The 23,724-nt window shown below is 49.2% G+C and overlaps 2 protein-coding genes across 6 annotated transcripts in view; both read left to right on the forward strand.

Moving 5' to 3' along the window:
* LOC123345337 overlaps positions 1-23,724 on the forward strand; it is a 716,016-nt gene that overhangs the window by 151,530 nt on the left and 540,762 nt on the right. The window lies entirely within an intron of this gene.
* LOC123345319 (butyrophilin subfamily 1 member A1-like) overlaps positions 1-23,724 on the forward strand; it is a 48,360-nt gene that overhangs the window by 452 nt on the left and 24,184 nt on the right. For 3 of the 5 annotated variants that reach the window (XM_044982105.1, XM_044982106.1, XM_044982107.1), the window contains exons 2-6: positions 651-767; positions 2,379-2,726; positions 13,334-13,615; positions 15,917-16,024; positions 22,146-22,178. In XM_044982105.1, the coding sequence (XP_044838040.1) occupies positions 662-767; positions 2,379-2,726; positions 13,334-13,615; positions 15,917-16,024; positions 22,146-22,178 (877 nt within the window). In that variant the 5' untranslated portion in view covers positions 651-661. The remainder of the gene's footprint in view (positions 1-650; positions 768-2,378; positions 2,727-13,333; positions 13,616-15,916; positions 16,025-22,145; positions 22,179-23,724) is intronic. The other 2 variants (XM_044982108.1, XM_044982109.1) reach the window with 1 other exon arrangement.

The following is a 23,724-nucleotide window of genomic DNA, read 5'->3' on the forward strand; positions in this document are numbered from 1 at the left end:
CCTGCATGTTGCGTGGGCCCTTTTTAAAGACACCATAATAGAGACCCAACTTCAATGTATACCCCAAATTAAGAAACACAGTAAAAGAACTAAAAAAGAGCCACCATGTAAAAGAAGCAGTGAGAGATAAAAAGACTTCCTTTAAAAAGTGGAAGTCAAATCCTAGTGAGGCAAATAGAAAGGAGCACAAACACTGCCAACTTAAGTGCAAGAGTGTAATAAGAAAAGCCAAAGAGGAGTTTGAAGAACGGCTGGCCAAAAACTCCAAAGGTAATAACAAAATGTTTTTTAAGTACATCAGAAGCAGGAAGTCTGCTAAACAACCAGTGGGGCCCCTTGACGATCGAAATACAAAAGGAGCACTTAAAGATGATAAAGTAATTGCGGAAAAACTAAATGGATTCTTTGCTTCAGTCTTCACGGCTGAGGATGTTAGGGAGATTCCCAAACCTGAGCTGGCTTTTGTAGGTGACAAATCTGAGGAACTGTCACAGATTGAAGTGTCTGAACTTAGTCTATGAATATTGGGAAGTGCGCTAATGTAAACATAACTGATCAATGGACCAGGGCTATGAAAATCAGACAACCATGGTACTGTCACTGCATCCCACTCACTTGCTGTGTGGTTTGTTATGTCTCCTGTTCCCTAGAACAAGCTACGATGACAGGGAAGTTTCCCTTGTTCTCCCCCGGCTCCACTGTGAGCTCCGCTCTGCCCGGCTATGTCGCTCTCTTCCTCGCTCTACAGGTTCACAGGCTGGTGTCAGGTAGGAGCTCCAGTCTCCTCGCTGGGTTTGCTGCTGTTGCTATTGCTGGTCATCACCGTCCACCTCGCATCACTGCTTTGTCTTGTAAACCACGTCTGCTCTACTGCCCACAACCAGCAACATGGAGAAATCACAGGGTACACCTGGGTCCCCAGGAACATGGTTATTGTCATACACCATCATGTCAGCTCTAGACAATACATCCATCCTACTGCTCTGGCTGATTTCTGGCAGCTTCTAAAACACAGAACACAGTGAGCACCACTACAGGGTTCGCAAACTATTTAAAAGGACACTACCAATTCCTATACACTGCACTGACAGACCGTATACATCACAAATCAGACTCTTCAGCCACAAAGGAGTCCTGAATCCTAGACTCTCCGGTTTAGACGTAACAACCCAAAAGTCATTCATGCTGCACTAGGCCCATCTGACTAGCGCTCAGAGCTAGACCTTATCTCACAGTGAGGATGTGAGGATATTTGCTGGCTTCTTCCTTCTGTGACTTAAGTGAACCCCTTATATTGTCCCACCCGCCCCAGGGCTGGCTCCACAGCTACCTGGGCATTTTGGTTCCCCCCGCTGTGGTTTCCATCCTGTTAATTTAACCAGCTCTCTCGGTCTCTCCTGATGTTGAGTCTCTTCACCGAGACCCCCACATCCTGTGCAGTTCCACAGTGACCAGTTCTCTGTTTCCTGCACTTTTCTATCTGCCCCCTTATCCCTCTCCACTCTCTGACCCCTGACTTTACCTTTAAAGCCATCACCTGCATAGTGATGATCTGTTTTCATATCTTTACACCTTGTCAGCCTTTACACCACCCCTCCTGCAGATGAGGAGGCCCCTGTGCTGGAGCAGCACAAAAAGGCCTTGGTGTATCAGAGAACCAGGCCCCAGGGTGCCCATGAGAAGTTAGAGCTTTATTCAGAGATAATAGGGACAGTGTATGACACTCACATGTGAACTCTGTGTGACAGATATTACAGCCACGTGCGGCATTTTGGAGACTATCAAATTCACTTTATGCATGTTCTGTTTATTTGTGTACCCCTTTATCAATGGTATCTATACATGTTATATGTATCTTTATGGGCTCGGGATTGTAATCTTTGCCATGGGGTAGGGTTAGCCCATCTCCTTCAGAATTTGCCAACCATGGGGGGTAATTACTTGTGGGACAGGTAACAGCTCCAGAGAAGTACCACCCCTAGGGAGAGTTGCATAAACTGGGTTAGACCAGGTCCCAGAAGCCCCAGAAGCCCAAGAGAACAAAGATGTTTGGTATAAAAGCTGGATTTGAACTGACTGGAGGCCTGAGATCTTGGGCTGCAAAGTGACAGGACCTGTTAACCAAGAGGACAAACCCTTAGAGAAAGGTTTGAAAGACTTTGGAACCTACCAGAGAGTCCCATGTGCCAGATGAGAATTTTTTGGGATAAGTGTGTTCAGACCTTTTATTGGTTTATGCTCCGTCAAGCTTTTGTCTTTAAACGGTCTTTCACTTCTAACCCAGGGCACTCTCTTACTCTGTATCTTACTGCCGAATGAATGCCAAACCCCAGCCCCCATGCCAATTAAATATCCTTTTTTCATTGTACATTTCACAGCACAGTTCACAGTGACTGGACCTGACCGTCCAGTCACTGCCTTCCTAGGTGGAGAGGCCGTCCTGCCCTGCCACCTCTCCCCTAGGGTGAGCGCTGAGAACATGGAGGTGAGATGGTTCCGATCCCAGTTCTCTGCCGTTGTGCACCTGTACCGTGATGGGCAGGATCAGTATGGAGAGCAGATGCCGGAATATCGACGAAGAACTGAGCTCTTGAAAGACGACATCACCAGTGGGAGAGTTTCCCTGAGAATACACGATATCCGACCTTCCGATGATGGACAGTATAAGTGTTTTTTTCAGTCCAATATCTCTTACGAAGAAGCTTTATTGGAATTGCAGGTGGCAGGTCAGTAACTTGTTCTGACGTTTTAACGTCTTCAGCAGAGTAATAAGTGGAGTCAGAAGGTTCATTGTGAGATTACACAATTGTTTTCATTATAGTGGGTCAGCAGCTCTGCTCTGGATAAGGTTGATTCTAGTTTGCTGTTTAATATCCGTTTTTTATAAGTTCTCTAAAACCCAGATGCATACTCAGATTGCCTTGAAAATTGCTGTGACTCATTGGTCTCTGGGGTGGGGCTAGTGGCCCAAATTTGAGGGCATTGGAGCAAGGGGTTAATGAGACACACTAACACCCTTACACAGTCAAGTGACATTAACATGATGTGGTTATTAAAATTATATTGTGCACACGGGGAAACAATGGATGATCCTCCCCAAACTGATGCCATCAGCTGGGATTGATCTTGGCTCGTGTCTGGCCCCTTCAGGGTAACAGTGGTTGATACACAAGACCCTCTAGTCCAGAGCCTGATCTAAGAGTGGGAGAATTGAGAAATTCCCCACTCCCAGAAAAGGTAGAGGCAGTAGGCCTGACCCCTGAAGTTGCTGTCAGAGAGACCAGCAAGGGGACATAGGTGCAGCTAGTTCTGTAACAAGGATATGAGGTTTAGAACAGGTGTAGTGAACACTTGGGTCTACATTCAAACACTGAGTCTACTCCACACAAACCACCCTCAACTTGCAAAATGTTATCGCCTCGTCACCCTTGCCCTGTGGGTGTGGATTTCTTCTGGGACGTTGCCTTCACTTACCCCTCACCAAGCACTGGTGATCACTGGCATATCTGACACGAGGCAGCTGATAATCTCCATGACAAGGTGTCTGAGCCCTGCTACTGACAGAGTCTGCACCGCTCAGTGCTGAAATGAGGCATGATTGATCCCTCAAGGTACACCTGCACCTTTCCTGATGGCACTGTGACAGCTCTGCCAATATGCTCCAAATAATCCCTCCAGTGGTCATTACAGCTACACCGAGCATAGTGGATGCAGCTTTAGTGCATGCAGCCAATTCCCAGTGGTTATTGCCAGCTCCAAAGGGGCAGAGTTAAGGTTGTTTGGGTATTTACCTTCCCAATGGATTTCCTAGTTTTAGAGGTCTGAGTATTGCTGAACTCAGTGTTCTGGAAGTGCATAAGATAATACAGAGTTAAGGTTGCCTGGAGGTATCTAAGGCTACATCTACACTACTGCCGGGATCGACAGAGTGGAAATCGATGCACCCGCAGTCGATTTAGTGGGTCTAGTGAAGACACGCCAAATCGACCGCAGATCACTGTGCAGTCAACCCATGTACTCTACCCCCGATGAGAAGAGTAAGGTAAGTCAACGGGGAAACTAAATAATAATAAGTATTATTCATGTAGCTGGAGTTGCATACCTGAGGACGACTTACTGCGATAGTATTGACCTAGGCTAAGTTTTTTGTCAGTGAATGGACATGAGGAGGGATTACAGGAAGGTGCCACTGTTTGTGTTGTGTTCCACTGATTTGAATTGCAGCATGTATCTGCCTGCACTGCAGCTGCATTCCCTCTGTTCAGTGTAGCAGTACTGACCAGTGGAGAGAGTAGTGGGAACAGGGTCTCTGTGCTATGGAGGGCAGGCGATAATATCACCAGGCAGCCTGAACTCTGTGCTAAAAAAGGTTTTGTCACTGAATTTTCTAGTGTTTTTTCTTCTTTTTTTTAAAACAAACAGGGAAATGTTTGTTTGTAGGAGTTAGTGGCCATTTAGGTGGTTGTAGTCATGGGTGGTGAGTATAATAGGCATGGGAATGCTACACCTTCCGTGCTGCTGACTTGCTGCTGGATGCCTGTGCTGCAGTGGCCCTGCCACTTTACCACCACCACCACCCCTCCAGAAGTCCCCCTGTTCACTGCATCCCTCCTCCTCTTGGTTGGGGGAGTGAAGAGGGAATGCAGCAAGCCAGCGGGCGGCCAGTGGGGGATTGGGGCAGCTTGGTCATGGGCAGCCTGGTGCTGGGTGGGGGGCTGGTGGCTTGGGGTCGGGGGAAGGGTCTTGGCTTGGCGCTCGGGTGGCTGGCAGCTCGGCCCAGCACTGGGGCTGGCCTACCGCTCTGGGTCCCAGTGCCTCAGCCCAACAATGGGGCTATGGGGCTGGTGGCTCGGCCCTGTGTTGGAGCCATCCCAGCTTGGCTGGGGCAGGGAGGCCGGCTGCTCAGCCCAGCACTGGGGCTGGTTGCCCCGTGGTTGCTCAGTGCCCCTCCTGCTGTGCACTCTCATAGCGCAGTGGGGATAATGGTCGTGCTCTGCAATGTTTGCAATGTTTAGCTGGTAACAGGGCTGGTGAGAGAAATCTCATCCTAGGTCCCTGCCCCAACAGCTTGACAGTTTTATTATACAGCGGCTAATTTAAGCGTGTGAGAGGAAACTGGTGTGTCTGTTTCCTTCTACACCATCCTCCACAACATGTAGCTCCCCTCTGCCCTGCGTTTCTGGGTGCCCACATCACAGGCAGCAGCTGACTGGTGGGCCAGACATTACCTCGGTTATGTAGCCTGAGCTGTGCTCCTGTCCCCAGCTACCATGCTGAGCTGGGCCCCCCCCCCCGCCCTGGTCCAGCCAGACTTACCCAGCCATGTTGTAGGCCCACCCAATTCAACTCCCCCTCCCCCACACACTCTGGCAACCCCACACAGGGGTGATGTGTATTTTAACTAAGGATAGCTCAGTGGTTTGAGCATTGGCTTGCTAAGCCCAGGGTTGTGAGTTCAATCCTTGTGGAGGCTGTTTGGGGAACTGGGGTAAAAATCTGGGGATTGATCCTGCTTTGAGCAGGGGGTTAGACTAGATGATCTCCTGAGGTCCCTTCCAACCCTAATATTCTATGATTTCTAGCATTTCAGGTGTTTACATTTTCATCACATTCAGCATCCCATCCCACTTCCCTGCCATCACAGATTACGTGAAGGGGTTAGACACCCTGAGAGTGGCAGGGTCCCCCAGATCCCAGGCCATAGGGGGTAAAAAAAAAAAAAGAGTTCAGAGCCCTGCAGAGGGGTAGGGCTCCCCCAGATCCCAGCATGGGGAAGGGGAGAATTTGGGGTTTACAGGACTCCCTGCCTCAAAACCCACAACTTTTACACCACCCCTCACCATATCAAATCCTTCCCATCAGGGGCGGCTCTAGCGATTTTGCCGCTCCAAGCACAGCGGCACACCGCGGGGGGCGCTCTGCCGGTCCCGTGGCTCTGGCGGATCTCCCGCAGGCACGCCTGCGGATGCTCCACCGAAGCCGCGGGACCAGCGGACCCTCCTCAGACACGCCTGTGGGAGGTCCGCCGGAGCTGCCTGCCGCCCTCCCGGCGACCAGCAGAGCACCCCCCGTGGCATGCCGCCGCAAGCACGCGCTTGGCGTGCTGGGGTCTGGAGCCGGCCCTGCCTCCCATCCCACTCCTTCCCCTTACCTGAGGACACCCCAACCCTTCTTTCCCTCCCTACTACAGGAAGGCCTGTCCTGTAGTAGATGACTTCTGGGTACCCTTCTGGCTCTGTCAATCTGTTTCTTCACTTCAGCAGGTGGGTATTGTAGTTTTAAGAACGCTTGATAGAGATCCTGTAGGTGTTTGTTTCTGTCTGAGGGATTGGAGCAAATGTGGTTGTATCTTAGGGTTTGGCTATACACAATGAATCGAGTGATGTGCTCTGGATGAAAGCTGGAGGCATGTAGGTAAGCCAGAAGGGTACCAAGAAGTTACCTACAGGCCCAACATAGAAAGTAACAGAACGCCACTAGCCATCAACTACAGCCCCCAACTAAAATCTCTTCAGCACATCATCAAGGATCTACAACCTATCCTGAAAGACAATCCCTCACTCTCACAGACCTTGGGAACAGGCCAGTCCTCACTTACAGACAGCCCCCCAACCTGAAGCAAATACTCACCAGCAACTACACACCACACAACAAAAATACTAACCCAGGACCTAACCACATCAGCCACACCATCAGGGGTTGTTCACCTGCACATGTACCAATGTGATAGATGCCATCATGTGCCAGCAATGCCCCTCTGCCATGTATATTGGCCAAACTGGACAGTCTCTGTGCAAAAGAATAAATGGATACAAATCTGACATCAAGAATTATAACATTCAAAAACCAGCAGGAGAGCACTTCAGCCTCTCTGGACACTGAATAACAGACTTAAAAGTGGCATTTCTTCAACAAAAAAACCTTCAAAAACAGACTCCAACGAGAAACTGAAGAACTGGAATTAATTTGCAAACTGGACACCATCAAATTAGGCCTGAATAAAGACTGGGAGTGAATGGGTCACTACAAAAACTAATCTCCAGCCTGCTGATATTCACACCTTCTTGTCAACTGCTTGAAATGGGCCACCTTGATGACACTGAACTCATTAGCACTACAAAAGTGATTTTTTTCCTCCCTTCATGTCAGCTGTTGAGAATAGCCCACTTCCACCTTAATTGAATTTGCTTGTTAGTACTGACCGACCCGCACTTGGTAAGGCAACTCCCATCTTTTCATGTGCTGTGTATTTATACCTCTTTACTGTATTTTCCACTCCATGCAGCTGATGAAGTGGGTTTTAGCCCTCAAAAGCTTATGCCCAAATACATTTTTAGTTTCTAAGGTGCCACAAGGACTCCTCCTTGTTTTTGCTGATAGAGTTTAACATGGCTATCATTCTGAAACCTGTCACTCTGGGTAGCTATCTCACTGTGTTATTTGCCACCGTCTGCAGCTAGGTGTTGGGGAAAGGCGGAGTGGATCGCAGTGCTTCATGGGTGTGGGTTCAGCATCCCATGATGCATTTTTCCATCCCAGCATTCCATGAGCTTCAAACTGTGTTTTGCTGCATCTTTCAACTGCCCTTGTTTACTGTCCATCCACCATCTCTACCTGAAAGGATGGCCCCACAGTGCTTTCTACTGTTGTGGTCGCTGTTATGAACACATCGCGGATGGTCATGCCGTATATCATGAGCTCTCAATCTGAACAGGAATAAAAGCTGCCTGATCTTCTATGTGCCATTTAAAGAAACAACACCAGATCACTGTTGGCATTCACAGAGCAGCTGCACAGGGTGGACCATCGCTTTTGGGCTCAGGAAACAAGCACTGAGCAGTGGGATCACATTGTTATTCTGGTCTGGGATGATGAGTAGTGGCTGCAGAACTTTCGGATGCGGAAAGCCACTTCCCTGGAACTGTGTGTGGAACTTGCTCCAGCATTTTGGTGCAAGGACATCAAAATGAGACTGGTCCTCTTGGTGACTATGAACGGAACATGGTGCAGTGCCGTGGGAAGATAAAAGAGGTGAGGCAGACATGCCAGAAAGAGCACAGCAAGGTTGCCAGTGCTGTGAGAAGTCAGGACCTCTTTTCCACTCCAGAGGGGTCTAACCAGTCCCAGCAGTCCATCTCTGGTGTGCATGATGAGAGGAGAGACCAGTAAGTGATCTTTGAGTTGATGCTGCTCAGTTATATGAGGTTCAGCTGTCTTTTGGTCTGTGTATTGTCGAAGTGGGTGAAGGGATACAAATCTGCAAGACTAGCTGTGTTTCAATGTGCTCCACAATTCCCTGTGAAGCTAAGAAGTGCGGCGGAACAGTGTGTTAATGCACACTGACATTTCAGAGGAATCCTCCAGAGAGATCTCCAGCAAAGTTTACAGGAGGTACTCGCCAATCCTCTGCCGAAGGTTTCTTGTCAGAGCTGCTTTGTTCCTTCCACCATGGTAGAACACTTTCCCACGCAACTCGGCAATCACTTGTGCTGGGACCAAAGAGGCGCACACGTGAGCAGCATAGGGACTGATTCTCAACCTGCATGCATGCAGTAGATGCATCCTTGCTTATGCTCAGGAGTGAGATATCAACTTCAGTGACCCCCAGCTGTGGAAAATGGGGGCAGAATTTGCATTATTGTCCATGGTCGCCCTCAATGATCCCCTGAAAACATCTTCTAAACCCTTGCCTCATCATGAATGCCCATGATCCATCTGGGCCTCGCTCATTATGCTTAGGGTGTTCGTGGAGAGGTGTGCTTGCCAGGGTTCATAGAGAAGGTGATTGGTATGTTACAAGAGGTGAATTTTTCTGTAAGAATTGAATGCTGTGTGTGAACTAACAATGATGCTTCTGTGTATTGTTTCTTGTGCTTGTGTTTGTCAACTGTTTCACTGGTACTCATGTTTGTGCTTTCTGGTGCTGGCCACACCCCTCTGCAGTCAGTGAATTAACTGTGTTGCTTGGTTCAGTTGCTTGGATTACAAGTTCCTAACCTTCCTATTCCCGACTGAATAAAAAGAAAACAAAACTTTTCATTTGCAGATGTGGTAGCTGGTTGTTCGCTGACAGAGAACCAGAAAATCTGGTTTGTCCTGTTTCTAGCAACTTGCTAATGCTCTCTTAGTGGGGGTCCTTCCTAACAAGCCTTGTTAGAAAAAAAAACAATCCTTGGTTCTTAAAACATCCCACCACTGCCTACCATGTCATAGGTTTATTCCCCACTTTGAACTTTAGCGTCCCCAAGATGGGGACCTGCATCGACTCCTCTAAACTTAAATCCTAGTTTAGATCTGGTAAAGCTGCCACCAGCCAGGTTTTAGTGTCTGGCACACTCTCTGTTCCCCCAAAACTTTCCCTGGGAACACAGATACAATTTCCTTGAATCTCAACACAAAGGGAAATAAACCATTCCCCCCACCTTCTTCCCCCCTCCCCTAGTCGTTGGGAGAGATCACCTTGATTCAAACTCCTTGAATCAAAACAAAGAGGAATTCACTTCCCCCCCCCCCTTCTTCTTCTGAGATTCCAAACAAGGGAAGAAATCAATCAGGTTCTAAAAAGAAAATATTTTATTAAAAGAAAAAAAAGAAAGTACACTATCTCTGTAACACCAGGATGAAACATATACAGGGTCTAGCTTATAAACCTGGAGAGACTTCCCCCCCTCCTTTCTCAGAATAATCAAAGTAACAGCAAACAAAAATAAAGATATTTCTCCAGCAAACACACAATTGCAAATGCAGAAATTAATTATAAGACTAATCCGCCTTTCTAATACTCACTATACTGAATAGTAGAAAATACTTCAGGAAAACTTGGAGAGCTTGGAAATACGTCTGGCCCCTCTTAGATCCAAAGAGAGAACAAAAATCCCAACAAAGAACACAGACAAAGACTTCGCTCCACAGAGATTTGAAATTATCTTGTCCCTTGATTGGTCCTCTGGTCAGGTGTTCATCAGGTTACTGAGCTTGTTAACCCTTTACAGGTAAAAGAGACCTTAACCCTTAACTATCTGTTTATGACAGTGCTAATGCAAATGTTGCCTTCAGGGGAACTCCCTACACACTGGCCGAGCACCATCACCAGGTAAGGAAGCAACCAAGGAGGAGCAAGGAGGACAAATTCCGAGAGTTTCTCCAATCCTCAGAGAGAAAAGAGAATGCAGGAAGTGCAGAGAAAAGGAAAGGGAACGCAGAAAGAATGAGGAGCACATTCTAAAGGGACAGGAGCGAATGACTAAAGTGATGGAGGAGCAAACAGAGATGCTGAAGTCCCTTATCATGCTTCAGTCAGTGCAGATACATGCTCACCTCCCCTTGCAGCTGATACAAAACTGTTTTCCATGCTCTCCACAAACTCTGCTCACACATTCCTTGCAACTTCCTGGCACATCTTGGTACCCTGTTCATTCCACCCCTTCGCACAGCTTCCAGAATCACAGCTACACTTATGCACAGCTCTGAGAGCCTCCACTACTCTTCACTGTTATCTCGCTTCCCACCAAGCGTTGTGTATGTTAATTGGTGTTTAACAAAAAACAAAGTCTCTGAGAGATTGATGCTGGTAGAAATACATAGAAGTATTTTAATCACAATGGTTAAGCAAAATGAGATAACTGAAGTTAGTAAAAAATGGCAGATGTATAAAAATACAGATTACTGTTGCTCATTATCAGAATATTGCCTCAAAGCCGCCTTGATTCTCACAGCCCCCCCGTTGTGCCCCTCTAATAGCCCTGGTATCTGGTGCTCAAATTCAGCACCCAGGCAATCTGCCTCAGTGCTCCACTCCTGGGGGAAATTTTCACCCTTCTTCTCACAAATATTATGGTGCACACAGCAGGCTGCTATGACCATGGGAATATTTTCCTCGTTTATGTCCAACCTGCCATAAAGGCAGCACCAGCGCACCTTTAATCTGCCGAAGGCACATTCTGCAGTCATGCTGCACCTGCTAAGCCTATTGTTGAAGCCCTGCTTGCTGCTGTCCAGGTTTCCCATGTAAGATTTCATGAGCCATGGCAGTAAGGGGTAGGCTGGGTCTCCCAGGATCACTGTGGGCATTTCAACATCCCCCACTGGAATCATCTAGTCTGGAAAGAAAGTCCCTGTTTCAGCTTTCCGTACAGGCCAGTGTTCCTGAAGATGTGATTTAGTATATATTAGTGTCCAATACACTTATATTCTCACTTATTTATCTGTTTAGTCATGTAGGCGTCTGTGGCCATCCCTCCCCATCAGCCTTGGAGTGAGAACACATCCCCTTGCTACCACATTTCTGTAAAGGCAATCCTTAGTGGGGAATTAGCAGTCACTGGAGCTCAGGCCTTCTGGGCAGAGAAAAGCAGTAAATGGTTTTGGGGCTCAGGCCCTCTGGGCAGGGCAGAGCACCAGACAGTCAAAGGGGCTCAGGTGCTCAGGCAGGGAGGAACACCGAACAGTCGATCACCTGATGACATGGCTAAGGCAGATGGCAGACAAACGCAGGCCTCTTGGCCTAAGGTGGGTAGGTGGCCACCCCAGGGGTGGGGCAGCCGCAGATGGTAGAGGGACCACTGGGTCCGAAACCAGGGCCCTAGCAGTGGCAGAGGGCTCCACCACTGGGTCGGTGGGGATCCCACCACAACATGGTGACCAGCCCTCTGGCACCATCACCATACTATTGTCTGGTGTCCCTGGGCTACTTCCTATGACCCCCTTGTCATGCACCTTTATCTTGTGGGGTGTCCTCCCTCTCCCCAGGTTACACAGCTAGTGGAAGTCCCAGCAGCTCTTCAGTGTCCTTGTTGGTTGGTATCTCTGGCAGTCCCTGCGAGTCCTCAGTGCTGCAGAGGTTCCTCTTGGGTGCAAGACCCAGCAGTGCATGGGAGGCATCTGTCTCCTTCACCATCTCCAGGCCAACTGAGCTGCAGTGCCCACCTTTTATACTTCCTGTCTGGCCCCTCTGCTTCCAGCAGGGTGGTTGTGTCTTGCCAGGCTCCGCCCACCAGGGGGTGGGTGGTGGTTTCTCCCTGTCAGGCCTGGAGGGAGGCTATGCCCCGTCGCCACAAGTCACTTTCATAACTGATGTCCTGCATGATCTCTATGGGTTCAAGTTTTGTTTGTTTTGTTTGTTTGTTTTTGCTTTGTTTTCCTCCAGATTTGGAAATAATGAATGTAATATTTTGTTATTTATATGCTATTTCCATCTAGTGCAGGGGTTCTCAAACTGGGGGGTTGGGACCCCTCAGGGGGTCACGAGGTTATTACATAGGGGGTCACGAGCTGTCAGCCTCCACCTCAAACCCTGCTTTGCCTCCAGCATTTATAATAGTGTTAAATATATAAACAGGTGTTTTTAATTTATAAGGGGGGGGGGGTTGCACTCAGAGGCTTGCTATGTGAAAGGGGTCACCAGTACAATAGTTTGAGAACCACCAATCTAGTGCATGTTTTTGCATTATTTGTGTATATAAGTTTTGTTCATTATGTGTTTACATTTTATATAAAAACAATAAAAATAAAGTTTTTAAAAAAAGACTCCTGAGCAGGGAAGGCTCCAGACATACGTCCCTTCTTTACCTCTCCGTAGAGGGTCTTCTGTGTGAAATTTCTAAACAGCATAAGGCCTTCTCTGCACACCAGCTGCAACCAAAATAACTAAATCAGTTTGAATTCACACCTTTGGGTAAATTGAAGCCTCTTATTTCAGATTAAGGTCATTTTATTTCAGTTTAGCTCATCCGTAAAAGTGTGATTTTGGGCAGAAGGCATTACCTTAACCCTGCATTTCTTTGTTATCTAATGTCTGTGTTTTGTGGGTGTGTTTCCTGGCTCTCAGAGGAATCCAGTTTTCTGCTGCCAACTTCTGTGCTCTGGAAGGGTACAAGGCACAGCCGAGGCAACCTGAACTGCCCAGTAACAAAGTTTGTTGGTAGTGAATTAATTGAAGGTTTGTCTATACAGACACATGCACTGATTACAAAGAAGTAGCGCAAAACCCTATATGGACACTGTTAAATTACTAGGAAATGGCTTATATTAATGTAGCTTGAGTCGATTCCTTCTTGATTTAAGAGTGTCCACACAGGGGTTTGCACTGGTTTAACCTAATCACTTTAATTAAACTAGAGCAAGTTTGAGCATAGAACAGCCCTGACATTAACATTAACTTTACTTGCTGTATATTAAATGGGAATCTGACCAGATTAACTGACCAGCCGCACGCATGGACTCACATTCGATTATTAATGTAATAGGAAATGGCTTTTGATAACCGTGTAATAAAACTTTTGGCTCATTACTGGGCACTATAGGATTATCACAAGTTCATTTATTTCTTCTGTAGGTTTGGGCTCTGCTCCTGTCATCTCTGTGGAGGGACATCAGGATGGAGGGATCCGGGTTATATGTCGATCAGCCGGATGGTACCCAAAGCCCGAGGTGCTGTTGAGAGATCTCCAGGGTCAGAACTTACCATCAGCCTCTAAAAACATATCCCAAGAGGCCAATGACCTGTTTCAAACAGTGGTTGCCGCTGTTATAACAAAGGAATCCAACCAGAAAGTGTCCTGCTGTGTCAGGAACCCCCGACTCAACCAGGAGAGAGAGTCAGCAATATCCATAGCAGGTGAGTGACCGTCCCAGACATGCATGGATAGACTCAGACACTGTAGACGGTGGTGAAGAGTATTTATCATTGTGTCTCTTGTTTATTGGCCTGGACCTTCAATATGCTGAGCATGTCTTGGAAAGTCCTGAGCAACCTCTCAATCTCTTTGACTCCAGTAGGTGCTGAAGGTGTTTAGCACCTTGCAAGCTGGGACGCCATGGGCCAGATTTTCATAAGAGTTCAGCACCCAGCAAACATCGTTCTTCTCAATTGGGGATGTGGGCGGGGGAGGAGAGAATTCTCCTTTGTTCTTGTGCTGTAGTGAGGACTGTGTTGGAACTGCGAGCTATCACTATCAATTTAAGAGTGGGGGTTGGGGTGCAGGTTTTCCAGGTCCTGTTTGCAGGCCGGTGGGCTCTGCAGCAAAGCGAGCAGAATCAGGGTTTGTCTACAGGAACAGTTAGTTTGTGGCAAGGTGTAAATCTGCCTCATGCTAGCCTGGTGCGCACTGTGTGGCCCGTGCTACATGCACTAACAATTCCGTAGTGCACTTTGATCTACGCTGCTTTGAAATGGGAACACTTCAGAGTGCACCAGGGAACTTTTAGTGTCGTGCAGCAGGATCCACACAGCCTGTTAGTGAGCAGCAGGCTAGTGCAAGGTAGATTTACACCCCAGCCTGCCATGCACTAACTGTTCCTATAGACGAGCCAAGTTAAAGCAGGGTGAGGTGAGTTGTGCCCACTGCCTTAGGGAGCACCCCCTCTCTCTGTTGTGAGTTCTTGTGTGTTAATATTCTGGATTCTAAGAAATAAAGTCATGTTACGCTGCAACCTCCAAGTTGGAGTATTTATGTTTGTATCTAACTTCTCTGTGGGTGCTTGAACATCACAGTCAGTAGGACTGGGGGAGGGAATTCTCCTCTGTTCTCAGTGAGAGCTGCTGGATGCTGAGTGTTTATGAAAATCTGGCTAAAAAAGTCATTTTTCCCAAACAGCAGAAGAGACCCCTGGGTATGGTCTGAGCATTGCTACTTAGATTACATCTGAAAATACCAGCAATAAAAGTTCAGGCCCAAAATATGCAGAAACAAAATCTTACCTAAGAGCATGTTAATTTTTAGAAAAAAAAGGTTCTGATTTTATGTATTATTATCTGCCAAATAATTTGGTTAATACTGAATGAATATTTCATCTACATAATGATAAAAATGTTGCATTTGTAAAGCATTGTTCATCTGAGATCTCAAAGTGCTGTTAGTCTATGATAGGCCAAGTATTACCTGACTGTTATGTTCATGGCATACACACCGAGAGTTGAAAACAAAACATAAACACTCTTCCTGTAAGTCTGCAATGTCACACTGCTTTATTTCTAAGAATCCAGAGCTCCAACGTACCAGAGCCAAATACAGAGAAAGAAAAAGCAGGCTACTCCCTAAGGCAGAGAACCAGAACTCAGCCCGCCTTGCTCTAGGCTGGCTCTTTGCAGAGTGACTTCAGAGGACTCAGATGCATGCTCCCTACGGAGCCCCCTAGCCTGCAAGCAGCACCAAGAAACTCCTCTGTATTTAAAGTGTTAGTTCATAATTTTTACAGTTTTCAATACACCAATCACTTAACAAGGACCTTCTAGTCAGCCATTGCTCCAAGGCCCAGGGAAGAGGACTCTAGAGGAATTTTTAGTCTGAATTTCCAGGCTCAAGTTTTGTGTTTATTAAAATTCCGTATTAACACATTTTCTGACTCTCTTGTGTAACTGAACCCCAGTGAGCACAGGAGAGTCAGGAGTGTCAGGTCACAACTCTCTGATTCTGAGGGCCAGTCTGCACCAGATGCAGCCTTGGGATCACTTAGAGCAGCCTAGGACAGGGGTAATCGATTATTTTTTGTCAAGGTCCAAATTTCTTGGTCAAGGTATAGTCAAGGTCCAGACTCCAGAGAAAATAATAAAAAAAACCACAGTGATAATAATAAGTAAATAAAAAGATTCCAGGGTCCATTCAAAAGCATCTGGTAGCCAAGATTTGGCCTACAATCCACCTATTGACTACCCCGGCTTAGGGACTGCTTGAATTTATGCCAGTGGGAGGTAGATGTAGCATAGCAGAGTCCACCCCACCCCCTCCCATTAATTAGCCATGTTCAGTAACCAGGCTGGGACTTTCATTGGTTTAATAATAAAGAACAAAGGAGCCACATCTTACTGTGTATTTTCCTGAGAGAGTCTTTTAACTAGTCACATTGTCACCACTGTCACTGTGTCCTGCCTTCATTCTGTGCGTGTTTGCTCCCATGTCAATGGCACTTTCTCTTGCAGAGCTGTTTTTCCCCAGGGTCAATCCCTGGATGGTGGCTCTATGGGTGATCCTGGCTGTTCTCATTGGCCTGGCCAGTTACTGCTTCTGGAGGCAACACAGAGTGAAAGGTGAAGTAACAAGAGGGGGGAACTTGGTGAGAGAGAGATTTAAAAACAAAACCAAAAGTAGTGATACAGGCATTCAATGTTTGGAAGAGTTTCAGGCAATGGGAGCTGGGCTGAGGGTGAAGGGGGAGCTGAATGAATTATGACTTCACATGTGACCCGAGAAGTATCTAGTGGTTTCACCCCGTCAGATCTCACTCAGGGATCCCAGTCGAATGTGAGTCTGAACTATTCCATGGGGAGCAGCCTGGCTCAGTTTGAAACACCCATGTGGGGCTCACTGACTGGGACTTGAAGCTCCAACATATGGAACTTGGCTGCTTGCAGGAAAAACAGAAAGCAAAGTAGGAGAAGAGAGGGGTTCGTTAACGCTCAATTCTGCCCCCTAGTCTTTGCTTGCAAGTAGGAGCTGTGGATGGGCGCAGTAGTGGCTGTGCAAATGTAAAGGTTAGCAATTTAGCTACACTAAGATTTGCTCAGCCTGAGATCCTGCTACAGGAACAGGACAATGAACTCTCTATTATAGTAGAAGTGCTCAACTGTAGTTTTTTCTCTGGTCACAAAGGGAAGATATTGGCCTTCAGTGATCTGTGAGTTTATAGGGAGCTGGGGTTTTCAAAGCTGCCTAAGGGGTCTGAATACTCAATTTTTGTTTAAATTAATGGGGCACCGAGTGTGCAAACCTGCAAGGCTGCTGTGAAAGCCCCACCCAGAGGATTTTCTTGCCTGAAAAGCTGTGAACTTTATGTAGAAATTTGCAAGTGTTAGAAGAATTGGGAAGGGGAAAGGTCTGTTACAATGATTTCCCAGTGGGGACAGAAGCAGGTAATTCAGAGAAGCAGAGAGGAGCTGTGCTGCTTACTTGTGAAAGTTGGAACTGGGTATTGGACCTTTAGAACTGTCACCACTAGATGTGAATTGGTTAGTTCCTGGCTTTAACAGACACATTATTTGGGTCCAGTCCAAATTTAGGTGACAGGGATTCACTCCCTACAAGCTCAGGAGTTGACCTAGGATGGAGGTGCAGGGACCAACACAGATGGACCTGTCTGTGTCTCTCCATTTGTTTCTGTATTTCATATCTACAGCAGAGTTGCATTAAACAATAATAGGAACTTCACCATAAGCATGATGGAATGAAATCTCACCTCTCCCCCTTTTCTGTCCAGAGATGCTGCGATCTGAACTGGAGAGAGAAAGATCAGTGTCTGGGCCAGTTATTTTAACTGATGTTAGGGTTATTCCCAGAGATATGACAACCCTACTGATTGTTGTGAAAAGCAGAAAACTGGAAAAACTGATTTCCAATAAAATCAGGTTTTTCTGATTTTCACCCACATCAATAGAGTTGTGACCAGAGTGGGGAGTCGAGGGGCCTGGCTGGAATATGGGGGTGAGGAGAAGAGAAGGCAAGAAGTGCAGCTGGGGGAGCTGACTGGAGTGGGGTGAGGGGCCTGCTAACCTTAACTCTGACCTCACCCTCATCTTATACTCTAATCCTGTGGTCACTGCCTCACCATGTATCCTGAGGGATCACGCGGTGAGTTTAGTGGAAATCTGGCTTTTACAGGTCTCCAGTTTTCACCAAAATCAGTAGGTTCTGCCCATTGATAGCTAGAACATGCCCTGAAATGCTGCAGTTGACGGGATGTCGCTATCAAAAGTGATCCCGTTCCAGATAGATAGAAACACCATCGAGTTCAATATGGGGCTTCAGCCAGAAGGGAAAGGAGACAGCCATTTACTCAGTGTTCTACCTGCATGAGGCCTTGTGTCCCCAGTATAAGGTGGGCAGTGGGAATAGCTAGAGGCAGAGCCCCTGTGCGTGTTCTGCTTTCTACTGGTAGAAACATGACTCCTGTGAGTTTGCAATAATTGAGTTAAATCTTCTAAACTTGTTAACTCACCTCTCCTGTTGTGAGGTCCCTTTGTGCATTGCAATGGGAGGGGAGGGGGAATCTCAAACTTTGCAACAAGTTTCATAGACCCCTGGGGCAGGTATTGAGAACTCTCACTGTGAACAGAAAGTCAGTCTGGTTTGTGCGGTGCACAGAGAAGCTCGGCCACTCGTCCCTCACATGGAATGAACAGACCCAAACCCGGCTCACTGAACTCACAGAGGTTTATTGCTCCCACACAGCAGGGAGGGAGTGGATTTAGCTCTCTCTGTGTAGCCAGCCCTGTGCCCAAGTTGTGAGCTGGCTGTAGTCATTAACACCCCGGGTGTGACCTGCCAGGCAGAAGGTGGCCAGGGACATGGTGGCTGATGATGTCATTGTGCTGCTTGCCACAGTGTCTGCCCATTTGCTCTCCTGAGGCGGCAGGTTTGTACAATTTTTGGTGGGGCCCAAAATGGTGGTGCCCCCCCCCCGCTCCCGCCCTGTAAGCCGATATAAAATGAAGCTATAATGCGTCAGTGCCACAAGATTACAAGGGTCAATTAAAAGTGGAAAGTCAGAAGCAGCACTTGCCTACTTCAATATACAGTATTATATTTTGTTGCACCTGTTGTGATGAAGTGGGAATGTTAATATTTTCTCTGAATACTGTGTGGGTGCCTCAGTTTCCCCTGCAAGATGCCAACTGAAGGTGTTGGGGACAAAGAGATCAGGTGGCCTCCTTGTCCGGAAGAGAGACAGAGGCCAGAGGAGGGAGTGTCAGTTTGGAGCTGGCTGGGGAAATGGGGAGAGACCCAGAACTTGGTTCTGGGCTCCCCACCCCCTAAGATAGACCTGACAGAGGGGTTCTGTTTTCTGTACCAACAAGCTCTGTTTAAACTGTGTTCCCGTCATCTCATAGACTCATAGACTTTAAGGTCAGAAGGGACCATTATGATCATCTAGTCTGACCTCCTGCACAATACAGCCCACAGAATCTCACCCACCCACTCCTGTAACAAACCTCTAACCTATGTCTTAGTTATTGAAGTCCTCAAATCGTGGTTTAAAGACCTCAAGGTGCAGAGAATCCTCCAGCAAGTGACCAGTGCCCCACGCTGCAGAGGAAGGCAACAAACCTCCAGGACCTCTGCCAATCTGCCCTGGAAGAAAATTCCTTCCCGACCCCAAATATGGTGATCAGTTAAACCCTGAGCATGTGGGCAAGACTCACCAGCCAGCACCCAGGAAAGAATTCTCTGTAGTAACTCAGATCTCATCCCAGACCATTGGGCATATTTACCTGCAAACCTTCTGTTTTACTGTCTGGCTGAGAGTCACATCTGACTGCGGAGTTGGGGTGCAGGGACCTCTGGTTGCCCCAGGACCCGCCTGGGCAGACTCGCTGTGGAAAGTGCATGATGTGGAAGGGCAAGCTCAATGCTCTGAGGTCAGACCCAGGAAGGTATAAGCTTCTTGCCCTGGAGACAGTATGCTCCGAGAGAGGAGGCTCCCCCAGAGTCCTGACTGGCTTTGTATGGAGTTGTTCCAAAGCATCACAGCATCTCCTTCCACACCATGCACTTCCCAGAAGTCCGCACAGGCACTGACACTCCCTCCTCTGGCCTTTGTCTCTTTTCCAGGCATTAGGAGGCCACCCGATCTCTCTGTTTTCCAACACCTTCAGTTGGCACCTTGCAGGGGAAACTGATTTGGGAGAAATGAAGTAAAAGCTGTCCAAACGGAGCTTGAATTTTGAGGTGTTCAAATCTGGAAGGCAGGTGCTGGGGGTGGGAGAGGGCTGTGGGCTCCATGGGGGAACATGGCAGCAACTATCTGGAGCTGCATGGAGCCAGACACGCTGGTCTGAGTGGCACAGTAAGCGGTTTGGGGGTTGGAGAAGGGGTAGGGGGTTCCGGGGGGCAGTCAAGGGACAAGGAGCAGGGGGGGTTGGATGGGGCAGAGGTTCGGAGGGGCAGTCAGGGGACAGGCAGCAATTGGATAGGCATGGGAGTCCAGGAGGTTTATCAGGGGACAGGTAGGGGGTGGGGTCCTGGGGGGAAGTTGGGTGGAGTCTCAGGAGGGGGCTGTTGGGGACAAGGAGAAGGGAGGCTTAGATAGGGGCTGGGGTCCCAAGGGGCAGTTAGGGGCAGGGGTCTCGGGAGGGGGTAATCGGGGGACAAGGACCAGTGGTGCTTAGATAGGGGGTGGGGGTCCTGAGGGGCAATTGGGGCCCCTCAGGACTGGGGAGGGGGCAATCAGCGGCCAGGGGCTGGGATTCAAAGGGCTCTGGGCTGCTGGCAGCCGCGGGGAGCCCTGAGCCCTTTAAATCCCAGCCGCGTCCGGGAGTCAGAGGGCTCTGCGCTGCCCGCAGGCTTTGCGGCAGCGGCTGGGATTTAAAGGGCTCAGGGCTCCCCGCGGCTGCCCGTAGCCCAGAGTCCTTTGAATCCCAGCCCCTGGCCGCTGATTGCCCCCTCCCAAGACCCCTGCCCCAACTGCCCCCCAGGACCCCCACCCCCTATCTAAGCACCACTGGTCCTTGTCCCCCGATTACCCCCTCCCGAGACAACTGCCCCTTGGAACCCAGCCCCTATCTAAGCCTCCCTTCCCCTTGTCCCCAACTGCCCCCTCCTGAGACCCCACCCAACTTCCCCCCAGGACCCCACCCCCTACCTGTCCCCTGATAAGCCCTCTGGACTCCCATGCCTATCCAATTGCTGCCTGTCCCCTGACTGCCCCTCTGAACCTCTGCCCCATCCAACCCCCCCTGCTCCTTGTCCCTTGACTGCCCCCCGGAACCTCCTACCCCTTCTCCAACCCTCAAACCGCTTACTGTGCCACTCAGACCAGCGTGTCTGGCTCCGTGCAGCTCCAGACAGTTGCTGCCATGCTCCCCCATGGAGCCCACAGCCCTCTCCCACCCCCAGCACCTGCCTTCCAGATTTGAACACCTCAAAATTCAGGAGTGCTCAAGCTCCGTTTGGGCAGCTTTTACTTCATTTCTCCCAAATCAAATATACTGATGCACTGTAACTTGCTGTAGAAAAAGTAGGATAAAATTGAGCAAGAAATGCTTATTAGCACTGGAATTGCTACTTTCAACAGCCATTGTCTTTTTGTTTGTTTGAAAGGAAGACAGTGAGATTGCATTGGCAAATTCCCCATAGAAAGAAAGAGTGGAACAAAAGAATAATAAAGGCACCTCAACTTTTCCTCATTTATGGAGGACAGTCTTATAATATGCATCCAGATATCCTCCAATCACTCAAGCTGAAAATTGTTCCACTTTACTGCAGCTCTGTAAGCATATGGGAACCAATCCTGTCTGTGTTTTGTGCACATCCAAAATTCCGGCTGAATGACCCACCCTAGGAGCGAGTTACCACTGACCCAGGGCTGTGGCGGAAGGAGGTGGGGGGGGGCACTGGTGTGGGGAGCCCAGGGCTAGGGCAGCAGCAGGGTGGAGGGAGGGCACTGGTGGGGAGGAAAGGGGGAAGCCCAGCGCTGGGGTGACAGGGGGTGTGTGTGGGTGGGGGGAGAGCCCAGGACTGGGGCAGCAGGAGGGTACGGGGGGAGCCCAGGGCTGGGAAGGGGGACAGCAAAAAACCTAGAGCTGGCCCTGCCCACAACCCCCAGCTGTGTCCGTGTGTGTGTCTGTCTCCATCATCCCTGGCTGTGTCTGTCTGTCCCACAACCCCCTGGCTGTGTCCGTGTGTGTGTCTGTCCCACAGCCCCCCCCCAAGCTGTGTGTGTGTGTGTGTGTCTGGCTGCCCCCAGAGCTCACCGGCTGTGTCTGTCTGACAGCGACAGACCCTGCTGCTCGCTCTGCCCAGCGCTGAGAGCCGCTGCCTGTGGCTCCCTCCCCCTCCCTGCTGTGGAGGCGCGGCCAGGCAGCTCCGGCACCGCCCCCGGCAGCTCCCATTGGTTGGGGTTCCCGGCCAATGGGCTGTGAGCCAAGTCAGCCCCGGAGCCTCTCCGGGGCTGGGGAGAGCTGCCGCTGAGGTAAGAGCGCCCACATTGCTGGCGCGGGGACCCCCGGAGCACAGGGCCTGGGGCCCAAACATTGGTGGAGCTGGGCCCACCCTTGGGATTATTGGTGGGGCCTGGGCTCCATGGGCCCATAGAACTCGCCGCCTATGCGTCCTGTGCTATTGGCTGCGGGCTACACCCCACATTAAAGAATAATTGGAACTTCACCATAAATATGATGCAATGAAATCTCATCTCTCATCCTTTTCTCTCTCTAGAAACGCTGCGATCTGAACTGGAGAGCGAGAAAGGTCAGTGTCTGGACTAGTTCCATTAACCGATGTGAGGGTTATTCCCATAAATATGACAGGTGAATCTCACCTCTCCCCATTTCTCCCCCTAGTGCAGTGGTGTTCAACCTGTGGCCCTTGGATCCTGTGGGTCTGCAAACTACGCCTAAGATTTCCAAAGGGGTCTGCACCACCATTCCAAATGTTTAGGGGTGTGCAAATGAAAAAAGGTTGAAAACCACTGCCCTAGAAATGCTGTGATCTGAACTGGAGAGCGAGAAAGGTCAGTGTCTGGGGCCAATGGGGTGGTATAAAGGTTACAGGAGAATGTTTCCCAAAAATGTGGCAGATCAGTAAACTAGAGATTGCCAGGCAGATGAGACATTTGGAATGAAGCCAAAGGGAGGCTGGGACTTAGGCTTTGTCTGCACTATGCAGCTTTTAATGTCACAGCTGTGCCACTACAGCCATGCTACTAAAAGGCATGCAGTGTAGCCGCTGTTTGTTGGTAGGAGAGAGCTCTTCTGCAAACACAAATCTTCCACCCCCAATGAGCAGCAGTAGCTTTATCCGCAGGAGAGCTCACATTGGCGTTTTTCGCTGGCAAAACTTTTCTTTTGTCATTCAGAGTTGTTAAAACACACACACAAAAGTTTTGTCATTCAGTTGCTAGTGTAGACAAAGCCTCAGTGTAAAGATCGTCACAGGACGGGGCTTCTCTCCCTCACCCTGGGGACCCGGCTGTGCCTGGAGGCCCGTGGAAAGTGATGGCTCAGGCTGCGGCTATAGAACTGAGTGGGCTACAGCACCTGAAGCAGAGCAATGGGGAGATGCAGGGGCAGTTCTAGCTTTTTTGCCAGCCCAAGCACTGCAGTCTGGCAGCCTTCGGCAGCGCGCCTGCGGGAAGTCCGCCAGTCTCATGGATTTGCCAGCATGCCTGTGGGAGGTCCGCTGGTCGCGTGGCTTTAGCGTACTCACTGCCGAAGCCGCGGGACCGGTGGACTTCCTGCAGACATGCCACTGAAGGCTGCCTGACTGCCTCCCTTGCAGCGACCAGCTGGTGCCCCCCTGCGGCTTGCTGCCGCAGGCATGCACTTGGAGCGCGGGTGCCTGGAGCTGCTGCTGGGGAGATGGGTGGGAAATGAGCAGAGCTCCCCTTTCAGCAGGGGTTGTGGCAGGGTGGAAGGTATTTGCACAGACACGATTCTGATGGGGTGGGAAGGAGGCTACATGTGTGTGCTGGAGAAAGTGAAAAACACCTGTGGGATGGAACAATTACAAATAATGTGCTGGTGTTTGAAGGGATGATGGGGAATGTCTCCGTATCGGCACCAGAGCCCAAGCAGTGAGCTCAGGGCTGCTCACGCTGACACAGATGGGCTCTGAAGGGGAATGGGCCAATTGTCCTAAAACCCCCATGGAAGTTACAGACACAACACCCTGAGCCCAGGCCTGAGTCGCCCTAAACCAGCTGGTCCAGAGGCAGGGATCGTTGCTGGGGACTGCTAGATATGTGCAGCATTTAACAGAATCCCTCACATGGGATGCCCCGTGTCCTGGCCTTTCA

Source organism: Mauremys mutica, chromosome 12 (assembly GCF_020497125.1).
Source record: "Mauremys mutica isolate MM-2020 ecotype Southern chromosome 12, ASM2049712v1, whole genome shotgun sequence".
In the NCBI taxonomy this organism is placed as follows: domain Eukaryota; kingdom Metazoa; phylum Chordata; order Testudines; family Geoemydidae; genus Mauremys; species Mauremys mutica.